This window comes from Grus americana, chromosome 1, assembly GCF_028858705.1.
Source record: "Grus americana isolate bGruAme1 chromosome 1, bGruAme1.mat, whole genome shotgun sequence".
Lineage (NCBI taxonomy): Eukaryota > Metazoa > Chordata > Aves > Gruiformes > Gruidae > Grus > Grus americana.
This window is the reverse complement of record NC_072852.1, coordinates 68,036,123-68,048,535: the sequence shown is the minus strand read 5'-3', so window position 1 is coordinate 68,048,535 and position 12,413 is coordinate 68,036,123. Positions and strand designations below refer to the sequence as shown.

The following is a 12,413-nucleotide window of genomic DNA, read 5'->3' as shown; positions in this document are numbered from 1 at the left end:
ACTCATTGCTACAAAACATTGCTGAAGTGGAGTGCTATCTCCTAATGCCATAAAAATATTTTTTGCTGGTTTCATTAGAGGGGTGAAGATTCAGAACAATTTTCAGCTATTGAGCTTGAAGCTAGGGAGAACCTGCATGGGGTTATGTATGGGGAAGGAAGGTCTCTTCTGAGGAGGTGACTCCATAGTTACCTGTAGCTGATGCCTGGTTCCAGTGTCCCTCCTAGCTTCTGGCTGAACCTGTGTGACAGTTCCTACAGCATGGTAGTGGCTGTGCATGGCATGCTGGCAGTTTCAGTCGCGTGCCCAGCTGCAAGGTGTCTGCTATAAGTGGTGTGGGAAAGGAATATTTCCACGTGGTGAATGCAGAGGTACTTAACCAGTGACCGCTATCCCCTGTTGCCAGAGAGTGCTTTTTACCTCAGTCCCAAAGCGTTTTGATGCTGATCTAGTTATGCAAAAATTATGCAAGTTAGCGTGCTTTATTGCTCCAAATGAGGACCTAATGTTGTTTAACTGATGTGGAAACCAAATCACAAAGCTGCAAAGCAACGTGGAAGAAGTTGTGCAACAAACTGCTGGTATAGTAGAGGGCAGGCTAAGCCTTGTGAGTCCTGAACTCTGCTCATTGGCATGTGTTGCCTTTCATTTTTAACAAGTCATTTTTATTAAAAATGTGTTGGTAGTTGATAACTGGCTGTGGCTTTCTTGTCAGCAGTACCTGCAGAAAGGCGTAGGGCTTGTGGCACCCTGGTGTCACAAAAAAGCTGCAGTTCTCCATCTTTCTGTGCTGTGCCTCAAACAGCCACAGGAATGTTGTGCTGTGAGTCACGGACTAGACCTACCTTCGTGTCGGAGTACATAAAACCCTCAATGGGACCGAGACAAGCGTATCTCAGCAGCACTGTTTTGCCCTATGAAACAATCCAGTCCACAGAGATTCACATCTTTTCCTGAGGGCCTGGGCACTGGTTATTGCCAAAAAATCTCTGGCTCTAGATTCTTCATCTTAAGAAAGGTGCTTGCCTCCTAGGATCTCTCAGCGGGTGGAAGCCAGCCGGGCACAGCTTCAGGCAATTGGTGAGAGAGTCACGCTTGCCCAAGCGAAGATTGAGAAGATAAAGGGCAGCAAGAAGGCTATTAAGGTAGTGACTTAAGTGAAGGCTGCGTGGCCTCTCTTCTTCCTTCCACCTTCTGTCTTTACTCCAAATGTAAGTTCTGGAGAACAGGTGCTCAGCTGCTGCCCGCTTACCTCTCCATGCCTTGCTGCTGAGCAGGGTTATGAAGAGGATCTCCTTCCTGACTCAGCCAACTGATGATTTTTAGACCCATGAGCCACACAGCTCCAGGCCTTATGAGGCCTATATAAGTTGCTGCCCCAGCTGCTTCCTGAGAAAGAGAAAAGGCGTGTGCTGAGCTAAGCCCAACACCCTCACACTTCAAGCTCATAGACGCTTTGGCTATTGGAATGAAAGCTGCTGTTAAGGAGCCTCCCCTTAGTGCATCTCAATCCTGTTGAGCCATGTAAAACTGGTGAAAATCCTTCTTCCCCCATTCTTGCTCCATTTGTACACAGTATTTCCAACTCCCTTCCTGCCAGTGGAAGCCTTTTTGCCAGTGATCTCCTAGTACTTTATATATAGAGAGAAGCTGTGGCACTTCCAGTTTCAGAAGTGACAGGCCATGCGTGTTTGGGTCTGTGCAGATAGCCCTTAGGAGTCTGTTGACTCTAAGGCTGTCCATTCCCACTGGCAGCACAGATTGTGCACTCACTCCACTCCATGTGTTTCTGTGTGGTGGGATTGCCTAGTTGTTGGAATTTTCCAGTCCTTGTTTCTCCACAGGTATTTTCCAGTGCCAAGTATCCAGCCCCTGAACGGTTGCAGGAGTACAGTTCAATTTTTGCTGGTGCAGAAGACCCAGCTAAACAGAAGTGCCCAAGACACAAGATTCAGAGCAAACACCGAATGCTGGATGAGAAAGCTCTGCAGGTAAGGAGGAAGAAGAGAAGCTGGGAGGCTTCATCTTTTTGATGAAGTAGACCAGGGCTTTAGGATATAGGCTGGGAGCAGAACATATTTTCAGCTTGGCTTGTTGGTGAGGGTGTGTGAGGTCGGGCTGGGAAGCTTGTGGAGCAGCCGGTTTGAGAGGGGCATGTCAGTACACAACTTGCTGGGTGGTCGAGTGCTCTGGGTGGCTGTTGGCTGCCACCTCTCTGGAGAAGTTCCGTTTCCTGAAATGCCACCATTTCCTGCAGTGGTGCTGGTGGGTGCTGGTGGCTGGCCTTATGGCTTCGGCTGTGCATAGCAAGGCAGCTGGGATCAGAGTCATAATTTTTTGAAAAATTGTTTCTGAAGGCTGTAATATAAGCAGTGGTGAGAAGGGAAAGGTAACAGTGCTTGTGAGTGTGTCAGGAGAAAAAGGAGTTATTAGGGCGTTTTTCTGTCCCAGGAAAGCATTGCACTTGGGTATTGTCCCTCCCTGGTTCCCAGCTAAGTTTTACATCTTGTGGGGGAAGATCATTTTGCTTTTTTACATCTTTTGTTTGTGCTTTGCTTCTGCTTTGCCTTGTGTTCAGCTATTGTAGGTTGCCCTTCAGCCCTTCAGAGGGGCTGAATCTCTCAGTACCCAGTGCATTTGGGGCTTCCAGGTGTGCCCATAGCACAGATGTCTGCAGCTGGTGGTGTTGAAGGAGGTCCTGAAGTATTGAGTTCTCTTTCAGCCTGTGGACTGAGTGGCAGAGAGGGGCTTCTGAGGGAGGTCTGTGAAGGGGTAGGTTTGGTGGGAAGTGCTACCAAAGGATTCTCCAACAATTTGAGTCAACATCCCTGGGTTGGAAGGAGGGGAGGAAGAGTTGCTGTGTTTAAAAGTTGCCGTGTATGCACTGTGCTAGGAGTAGCAGATGTGCTGTTCCTGGCAGGTTAAGGATCAACCTGACAACTTCCCTGCTCTCCACCCCTAAAGAGACTTCCTTCCTCATCCTTGTGTGCCTTGGCCCAAAAATAAAGCTGCCACTGAATAATTTATCATGCTAAACTTTCCTGAGTTTTAATGGAGTTGAGACCTCACACAGTGAGGTAGTTATGAATTTTTCAGCCAGGCCAGGGAAGCAGGGTTGCTGGCCAAATGGACAGCTGGCAAACTCAAGCAGGGTTCATGCTTCCTTTGAGCCCTGGCAGTAGCACAGGGCAGAGTGGCGTGGGACCTGCTGCTGGCTGGCCAGGGGAGGCCGGTTATGGCTGAGCTGTCTGGCTGGTGGCCCCATCCCTTTGGAGAGCATGGCGGGAAGCAGAGGTAGGCAGTGAGTGGGCAGGGGAGATGTTCTTCCTCCCTGCAGGGCTGGTGCAAATGTACAGCCCCTCACTCAGGGAGGGGATTGAGAAGAGCATCAGCTGCTAAAAAATAGTATCCCACGAAGAGCAAATGGTGTGCCCATCCACGTGGCCCGCTGGCTCCAGTAGGCTCTGCGTGCCCTGCCCTGCCACCCCTGCCATCTGCCTGCAATGCCACCGCTTCCCTGTCCCAGGTGGTCTCTGTACTATTGCCATGTTCTGCCCTTTGTGACCAAGGCTGCCATCACCACAGGCACTTTGTTGCAGGCCCCGTGGGATGTTTGTATTTGTTCCTCCCCTCCTGTGACCCATCTTTTGATCCTCCCTTGGGGCTGTTAATCTTTCCTGACCCTACCTCATGCAGCGGTCTTGTTAGTCTTGCCAAGCTTGTGCACACACTAGTTCCTGCAGCTCTTTGGTGGGACGGGGGGATGCTGCTGTGCTGGCAAGTGGCTGTCAGCTGATGAACGATGGAGAAGCCAGCGCCAGGAGCAGCTGGTGTGCTGAGTAGGGCTCAGTGTGGCCGAGCTCTGACCACGTTCCAGGGGAACAGGCCCTTCTCAGCCATAGCTGAGCACGGAGCCTGACGTGCCTTGCAGTAATGAAATGTGACAGAGGGAAGTCTAATGTTTGCATTTGTGCCCTCCTCAATTATTCAGGGCTTTCAGCAGAGGCTCGCTGCCTGTTTTCACTTCTAATGAGGGCCTCTTTGCTGGGAGCAGTCGCACTGGCCTTTGCTAACTTCACTCACGCATGCACACATGCCCCACCAGGAAAGCAAGCTCTGCTCGTGTCAGTTTGAGGGTCCGTTGTGGCAGCCTGTGCTCAGCGCTTAGGATTTGTGTTCTGGGGGTGTCCTGGTTTCGGGAAAAGCAGCTGAGTTGGAAATGTGCGTGGTTCTGCAATTTTATGTAATGCTTCTCTCCTGGGAAATTTTCCTTTCCCCCTCCACACCCCATACAAGTGAAAACTCAGCTGTTGAGAGGACACAGTTTAGGTTGGTAAGGTAAGCACTGATGGATAAGAGTGCCAGAAACAGGGTCCTTGTGGTAAGCCTGGAAAGCAGCTCGCTTTGCACATTGCTGTGGTAGCAGCTAAGCAGGATTGAACAGTGAGTTGGCTGCAGCCCTGTGGGGCTTCTCAGGCAGTGGGCACTGCCTTTGTGGTGGGACCTGTGTCTGGGTGCTGCAAGTGTCCCTCAGGAGGCTAGAAAACTAGGTGGGAGACATGGTCTGCTTGGGCTTGGGAAGAGGTCCAAGCAAAAGTTACAGTCTATTGCTGGAGTAACCTCACAAGGCTTCAAAAATGTCAGTAACTTGGCATGTCCTTATGAATTCTGCCTCCACCACGGGCATGAGGAGGCTGAACTGGGTTTTTGGCACTTGCTCATCATCAAATGCTTTTCCAGCTAGTCTCAGCATGCCATTGGCATGGAGGGAATGGGGTTTCTGGTGTATCAACCCAATTGCCTTTGTAAGAGTGTAATTAAAGAGTTGTAATTAAACTTAAGAACCAGGGTGACTTTATATATTTTTAACTGTAGGCTGTTAAGGAGAAAAATGCCTGGAAATGCAGCGGCCGGGTACCAAACCCCAGGCTGGGGTGTTTGAGTATTCCAGCACCCACCATGACTTCAGTATGTCAAGGTTACTGAACCTTTGGCTTAAGGTCTTAGTATCCCTATAAGAAAATTCATTTTTAAATGGCATGTTAACTTGTGGAATTCACAGTTGCAGGATATTATTGACGGTGGGTAGCTGTTCTAAATTTCAAAACAGATCTAGGTACTTGAATAAGACTAGCACTTTGGTGGCATTTAAATTAGAAGGATTATGTAGAGCCTCACGTTTCAGAGTAATACTCATGCTTAGTGCTTTTATAACTGCCTTAGATGAGACTTAAAAGTAAATGTAGGTAATGGTTGGTTTCTCACTCCGCCCTTAAAGTGACGCACAATCTTCCAGTGCTAATTGAAATCTACAAAGAGAGAATTAAAAAAAATATATATGACTTGAGGGCTAAGCGTGTGTGAACAGTTCTAGCAAAAACGTCAGTACTCCCTCATGCTTAAAAAATTAAACATTGGAAGATGAATATTAATGATCAAAAGAACCTTTATTTCTGAATCGCTGCTTCTGTGGTCTCTAAATAACAATTTATGTATTTTTGCCTACTTGCTGCTCTAAAAATTCAAGATGTTTATTTCAGTGTATTTTTCACAAGTTGGAATGTGTTATTCTGGGGGAAAAAAACATTTAAATCAAAACCTCCCAGGTCTTTTCTTACAGCATTTTATAGACTCAGAGCATCATACAAACTCTTAGTGGATTAACTGAGCTGTGACTAAGCCATTTCCTAGGATTTCTGGCTACCAAATTCGAGCCTGAAATTTCAATCTGCAGAAACTGCTTACATCGCTGAGATGTGGTCTTAAAACAGAACCAACAGTGGTCTCCATTTCCCCCATACAAGTACAAGGAGGGAAGAAGGACTTGGAGAATGGGACAGAGCAGGGATGCTGGAAGTAGTGAGGCAGTAGGAAGCTGTGGACAGTGTTTGAAGTGGTCATCTTCTGGTGACAGAAGAAAACTGCCAGAGCATGGCCAATTATTTAACCTGACAAACTGTCCTGGTTAGTGCTCTGGTTTCTTCTGGTATGGGCACTTACCACCTCATAGCTGCTGGGCTGCTACTTGCCCTAGTTTGTGAAGAAAGAACAGGAGTTGTGAAGGGGCTGAGGAAAGGTGTGGGGAGAGGTCTGGGGTGGAGGTTTGTCCATCCCAGGCTGTCTCTGGGTTCAGGAACCCATGCCTTTCTTCCCTCTACAGCAAAGTGTGCCGTGGGCACTGAGCTTCGTCCCCCAGAGCATGTGGCAGCGGGCACTGTCACACTAGCTGAAACACTGGTCTGAGCTGGGATGGCAATTCCTGTGCTCTATAAAAGTCAAGCAGTTCAGATGTAATAAGTCCTTTTCTAAAGGGAGCTCTATATATTATGCATGAAGTTTTAGAACTGAGAGAGAGGAGATTTCAGTTCATTAGAGTTGAAAACTCCTGCAAATCCCTCAGGCTTTGCAAAACCATCTGGCACACGTTCCACCCTGCGCACTCCCTTCTGCCTGATCTCTTGCCTAGCGCAGGCACTCTGTTTTCTCCTAACCTCTTTTTCCTTTGCCTGCCCTGCACACCCCACCCGTGGGATCACATCTCTTAAAACATCAACTGAAGGCAGCAGAGGGGAGGTAATAGAGATGTTTGGGGGACTCTGCCTGCATGAAAATGTCTAGTAGTTGGAGAGACTGTAACAAATGCCTTTTAGACTGTGGTGCTTGATCCCTGCTGCTGGCTATAGAGCCCGAGTGGTGGTTTTATTTTGGTGGATGCTTGCCACAGCAACACCCGTTCAGTATGACCCATCCATGGTACCAAAAGCACATGCCATGAATCTAAACTGCTGAGATTTGTCTTGAGTGTGGGGTTGCAACATTGTCCGTGTGCTTCCTTGCTCAAAGGGAGGTGGAGAGGGAGCAGTAGGGTTCCCAGACCTGCAGTGGATCCAGCAGTGTGGGTTGTGGTGGCTGGGGAGAGCTGTCTCAGCAGCTGTGGTTTTAGTGTCTTACCACCTGTTATCTGTCTTCTTGCAGGAGAAGCTCAAGTACTTCCCTGTGTGCCTGAGCACCAAAATTCACCAGGAGGATGATGCAGAAGAAGGCCTTGGCAGCCTCCCCAGGAACATCAGCTCCCTCAGCTCCCTGCTGCTCTTCAACACCACTGAGAACCTGTGAGAGCTGGAGCAGTGCTGTGCTGCTCACCTGCCCCTACTTGTCCTCAGAGGAGCTTTCCCTTCCCCAGGGGCAGCAGTAACTGGTTGCTTTCCTGGGGGTCTTACATATCAGGCTCCTGATAGGACAGGGTTTGCTACCTCTCTGCTGGCTTCCAGCTAGCAACCATTTCTTCCCTACTCTTTCCCTTGGGTGAAAGGAGTTGTTTTGTCTGCACCTGATCCCCCACTCACCTGTTTTCAATGCAATTTTGCACTTCCCTTCCCCAACTTAGTTTTTCATGTCATTCCTCTGTAATTTCTCTCCAGCATTGAGAGCTGCTGTCACTCCTGCCCTTCTCTGCCCCATGTGCCAGCCTAGGTGCTGCTCCTTCTCCTGATGATTCCTCACAGCAACACTTTACCGCTCTCGCTGCTTTAATATCGCCACTGCCTCCCACACTGCAGTTCCCTTTCCCATTGGGCTTTGCCTCATGGTTCCTCCTTCTGCTCATATTGAAGAGCTTTTTTAAGCCCTTCTTGGGCTTTCAGCTGCTGGACCTACTCTTTCTTCTCCTGAGCCATGGATTATTTCCCCTCTTTGTCTTTCCTCCTGGACCTTGAGCGACAAGTCACCAAGAGAGACTGGTGTCCTGGTGCAGGCTGTAGAACAGTTTCAGGCCAGGTGGTGGAAAGGGGAGAGCTTGGTAATGATGGCAGTGCAGTGGGGTTTTGCTTTACGACAAATGTGGAGGCTGCGCGAAGAGCTGATTGCCGCTGGGTTTTGGAGGGGTGAGGCAGGAAAACAGGGCTAATAGAAGGAAACTGGAAGGCCCAATGTGTTCCACCTTTGTGAGTAAGGAGGTCTCTACCTTCGAGGTCTCTACCTTCAAGGCCTTCTTGGGTACGCTGTTTCTTCTGGCCTTGGCTCTCAAGGTGGCATCACTGCTATGCTTGTTCTCTACCCTTAGGTACAAGAAGTATGTTTTCCTGGATCCTCTGGCTGGAGCAGTAACCAAGACCCATGTGGCTCTGGAAACAGAGACGGAAGAGAAGCTCTTTGATGCTCCTCTCTCCATCACCAAAAGGGGACAGCTGGACCGACAGGTGAGATGCAGCTCCTTCAGAACTTCAGAGGATTGTGCTCAGCTCTCTGAGAAGAGAGGCCTTCTGTAGGGTGGAGAGCACGTAGGAGAATGGCCTCTCATGGGGCTGCAGAGTGTCTAACTTATCAGAAGGACCTTGCCTGTTCTTGTGCTCGAAGTCTTGGTGCGAGCTTGATGGGTGAGACAAAACCTTGAAACTTGGCAGGTGTTTCTCTCTGCTCAAGCCTTTGCTTGAAACTAGGAAGAGTCCTCCACCTCTTCGTCATCCTGCAGCCTGCCTTCTCCAACCCTGGCCTGCAGGGGTGGCCTCGGAGCACAGGGAGCTGGCACAGGACAAGGCACAGAGTTGTAGGGGTAGCTGATGAGCAGTCCCTGTACCAAGGCACGCGAGCCCAGCTCTGACTGCCACCCAGGCCATTCCCTGCAGTGCCCCTGTTTGCTGCAAGGGAAAGCAGGTGCGTAATCACTGCCTTGTCTTTTTGTTTTGGGTGTCTTTTAGGTAGCTGAAAATTACTTCTACGTGCCAGATCTGGGCCAGGTCCCTGAGATCGATGTGCCATCCTACCTGCCAGACCTGCCTGGCATTGCTGCAGATCTCATGTACAGTGCTGATCTGGGCCCCGGCATCGCACCGTCTGCCCCTAGCAGTGCTATTCCGGAGCTGCCCACTTTCAACACTGAGTCAGTGGAGCCTTTGCAACCAGGTATTTCCAATCGCTGATCCCAGGACCCTGTGAATGAGGAAGGCAGGGAGTGCTGGAAGATGGGAACAAGGCAGGAAGTCCCTTGGTGGAGATTTCAAGATGGATGTTGGAGATACCTCTGGCTTGTGCTTGGGCCCGAGTCAAAGCTGGAACCTACTGAAGTGCTGGCCAGACTCCAGGCCCCTTACCTCCCTCACCCTCTGCGTGGCTACGGAGGAGGGAGCACAGTGTGCAGGGACTGCCCTTGTGGCAGCCTGGCGGGATGCCCTTGGGCGAGTGGGGTGCAGCTGGGGAGGGCGAAGTAGGGGAATCTCAAACTCTGCCTTGGCCCTGCCTGCTGTCAAGAGATGCTGCACAGGGTTGGAGTGCTCTGCTGCACGGTGTGTGCTGAGGACTCTGATCTGTTGCCTATGAGGCATGCAAAGCTCTGAGCTGAAGCTCTCAGTGTGCTGTCCTTGGGGACACTTCAAATGCAACTTCTTTCATCTTTCAGACCTTCAAGATGCTGAGCTATTGCCACCACCTCCACCACCACCGCCACCTCCCCCACCGCCTCCCATTATGCCAAGTACCGTGCCTCCTCCACCACCCCTGCCCCAGCCCACCACCTCTGCTGAGCCAGCCCGGACAGGGAGCGAGGAGAGCAGCAGTGTGGTGCCTGCAGGTAAGGGCTGGGCATCTCCACAACTTCACCAGCAGAATCTAACTCTGACTCCATGGCTTCAGCCTGTGTCCTTGGTTGGTTTCCTGTGGCTTCCCAGCCTTCTGGCAGAGGAAGGAAGCTGCAGTGGGAGGGGAAGCTGCTCCTGCCTGCCTGGGAGCTGCAAGCCTTCAGTTCCCTCTTGATGGGGCTGCTGCTGGCTGGGCTGAGCATAAGCCCATCACTGAGACATGTCTGGGCCTGGCTCACAGCCCTGGGCAGGAGCTGGCAGGGTATCAGAGAAGCCCTTTCTGTGGGGCTTTGGCTGGGCCTGTAGCTGATGCACTGACCCGTGGCTGCTGCCTGTTGTTCCTGTCCCTGCAGCTTCAGTCCAGGGAGCCCCAAAGGAGGTGGTGAACCCCTCTACTGGGCGTGCCAGTCTCCTGGAGTCCATCCGCCAGGCCGGTGGCATCGGAAAGGCCAACCTTCGCAGTGTGAAGGAGAGGAAGCTGGAGAAAAAGAAGCAGAAGGAACAAGAACAAGGTGCTGAGGCTCTTTGGCAGAACTTACTTGCTGCCCCAGTCTGGGGAGGTGTAGTTCAGGGGGGAGGCAGGCAAGCCAGGAGCATGGTGAATGTACAGAGCAGAAAGGCGTTGTCTCTCCTCACAGGCTGGCGTAGGTCTCGGGTGTTTCCCATTCAGCCAAAACTCTTGTGAACTTGCTAAACCCCATCTGCCAGAAGGGCATTCCTGTTCTTGATGGAGACCTGCTCTGTCTCAGGTTATGCGTAGAAGTTTCACATGTGCTGCTTGGGGACAGACAAAGGAAACCCTGGGGCCAAGAGGGGCAGGGCCGAGCCTGTTTGAGCATGGTGGTTTAGGTAGCTGGGGAGGGTATTGATGGCACTGGGTTGGCAGAATGGGACTGCAACTGCCCAGCCCCTCAAGGAATTCTACTCTTAGATTTCCCCAGAAGATGCCGTTACCTGCGTTCCTGGTCTTTTCCTGACCTGAAACTGGACTATAGTGGGAGAGATTAGGGGTGGGAGACAAGATTAGAGGTTTGGCTTTTTTTTTCCTTTAACATGAAGGCAGTATTGCAGGAGAATGCTTTTGCTGTAGTGCTAGGTTGACTGATGCTGCTTCTTGTCTGACTTGTTTTGCTCTGTTTCAGTGAGAGCTACAGGACAAGGTGGAGATTTGATGTCAGACCTGTTCAACAAGCTGGTGCTGAGGCGCAAAGGTACCTTGCTGCAGGGTAGGCTGCTCCTTCCCCGCAGGAAAGTGGGAGAGCCGCTTTCTGGCCCCCTAGTTGTGTCAGCCACAGGGATAGAGACACTTTCGCTGGTGAGCGTGCCAGAGCATGGTGGTACCTGGGGCATTTAGTGCCACTGTCACCCCTCAGAACCAGGTGGAGGAGGGCAGAGACTTGCTCAGGTGGCGCTTTAGTTAAATGAGCCCTTGCACAGGGCTGTGTGGCGTTTAAGCATGCTGCCTGTTCTGTTTGCCTGGGTCAGCTGGGTGCTGGGAGCAGTGGCACAAGACGTGGTTTTTCCCACTCCCCTTTGCTGAGCCTCTTTGTTTCCTTCCCTCACAGGTATTTCAGGGAAAGGGCCAGGAGCTGCTGGAAATCCCGATGCTCCTGGAAGTCCTGCCGGTGCCTTTGCTCGTATGTCGGACTCAATACCCCCCCTCCCACCCCCACAGCAGCCTGTGGGTGAGGAGGATGAGGATGACTGGGACTCATAGATGGGGTTGGTTGAGTGTCAGTGTGAATTCCAGGACTTTTGAACTAAGCACCTTTGAGAGACACCAGCCTGAGGCAGTTCCTCCTGGAGGGTGGGCACTGGCATGGCAGGGGGACCCTGTCATGTCTTTTTGAAGAGGAGCAGGAACAATAGGAGCTAACTGCTTCTGAGATTATCAATGAGGGTTTTTTCTTCTGTTTTCTGCTGTTCTCCACCCCAAATACTACTGCTGCTGCTACTCATACTGGCACAATAAATCCTGCCTTAGCTGGCAGACAGCAGAGGGGGGGTAGGGGCTGTGCTCAGAGGCTCAGAACTAGCATTGCTCCTGATTTAAAAGGCCCTCAGTCTTTCCTAATGTGACTGGTGATGACTGTAAAAGCATCTCTTCCAGGCAAACAGCCCTTGTCTCATTTGTCTCCTTGCTGCTTGCTTGCTGAAGCTCCTGGTTGCTTGTTGTTGCTAGAAGAGAGAATGAGAGAGAGTGTGTGTGTGATTCTTCATGGAGGTTTAATTCCCAGTGCCTCTGCACATGATGGTTTCTTTCTCCACCTGGCTTATGGTAATTCTTTGCCTGTTGCTGTCTGAAAAATTTCAATAAAGTTGAAGGAAGCAGGTCCTTGCAGCCTTCACTCTGGCAAAAGAGGGAAGCACGCTCAATGAAGTATCTTAAAGGAAAGCCCAGCTGTCCCCTCTCACCTCAGGCAGGGTCTAGCGTTACAGCCCAGCACCACCAGCCACAGGGCCAAAGGGCACCAGCTGTTACTCCCACTGCTGCTTTCACTGGGGTTAAGGCAGAGCTTGCACCAGACAGTGGGCTTTACACCCACTGAAGGGGCAGGAGAGACACCACAAAGTTTCTCAGAAGCAGCTGTTTCTTTCCCTGTGGCACTAATTAACATACAGCAAGTGCGTACCAGCTCTGTGTCTAATTATAAGTGCTTTCTTCATTGTGAAGAGCCTTGAGAGGTAGCATCCAGCTGCTGAAACTGGCAAGGAGGCAAAAGCAGCCCCTGGGAAGAGACTTGCTCAGGATGACAGAAAGAGCTGGGGCTGGCTGTGGGATTACAGAGCTGACCCTGTTGTAATCACTGCCCTCCAGCACTGACCTGTGACCTAGGAAAA

The 12,413-nt window shown here is 50.9% G+C and overlaps 1 protein-coding gene across 8 annotated transcripts in view; it reads left to right on the top strand.

Moving 5' to 3' along the window:
- The window catches only part of WASHC1 (WASH complex subunit 1), a 44,740-nt gene extending 32,837 nt beyond the window's left edge, over nt 1–11,903 (top strand). For all 8 annotated transcript variants that reach the window (XM_054815547.1, XM_054815577.1, XM_054815567.1 and 5 more), the window contains 9 exons: nt 1,034–1,145; nt 1,845–1,991; nt 6,976–7,112; nt 8,063–8,198; nt 8,697–8,901; nt 9,395–9,565; nt 9,926–10,084; nt 10,715–10,783; nt 11,138–11,903. In XM_054815547.1, the coding sequence (XP_054671522.1) occupies nt 1,034–1,145; nt 1,845–1,991; nt 6,976–7,112; nt 8,063–8,198; nt 8,697–8,901; nt 9,395–9,565; nt 9,926–10,084; nt 10,715–10,783; nt 11,138–11,289 (1,288 nt within the window). In that variant the 3' untranslated portion in view covers nt 11,290–11,903. The remainder of the gene's footprint in view (nt 1–1,033; nt 1,146–1,844; nt 1,992–6,975; nt 7,113–8,062; nt 8,199–8,696; nt 8,902–9,394; nt 9,566–9,925; nt 10,085–10,714; nt 10,784–11,137) is intronic.
- The last annotated feature ends 510 nt before the right edge of the window (nt 11,904–12,413 follow it).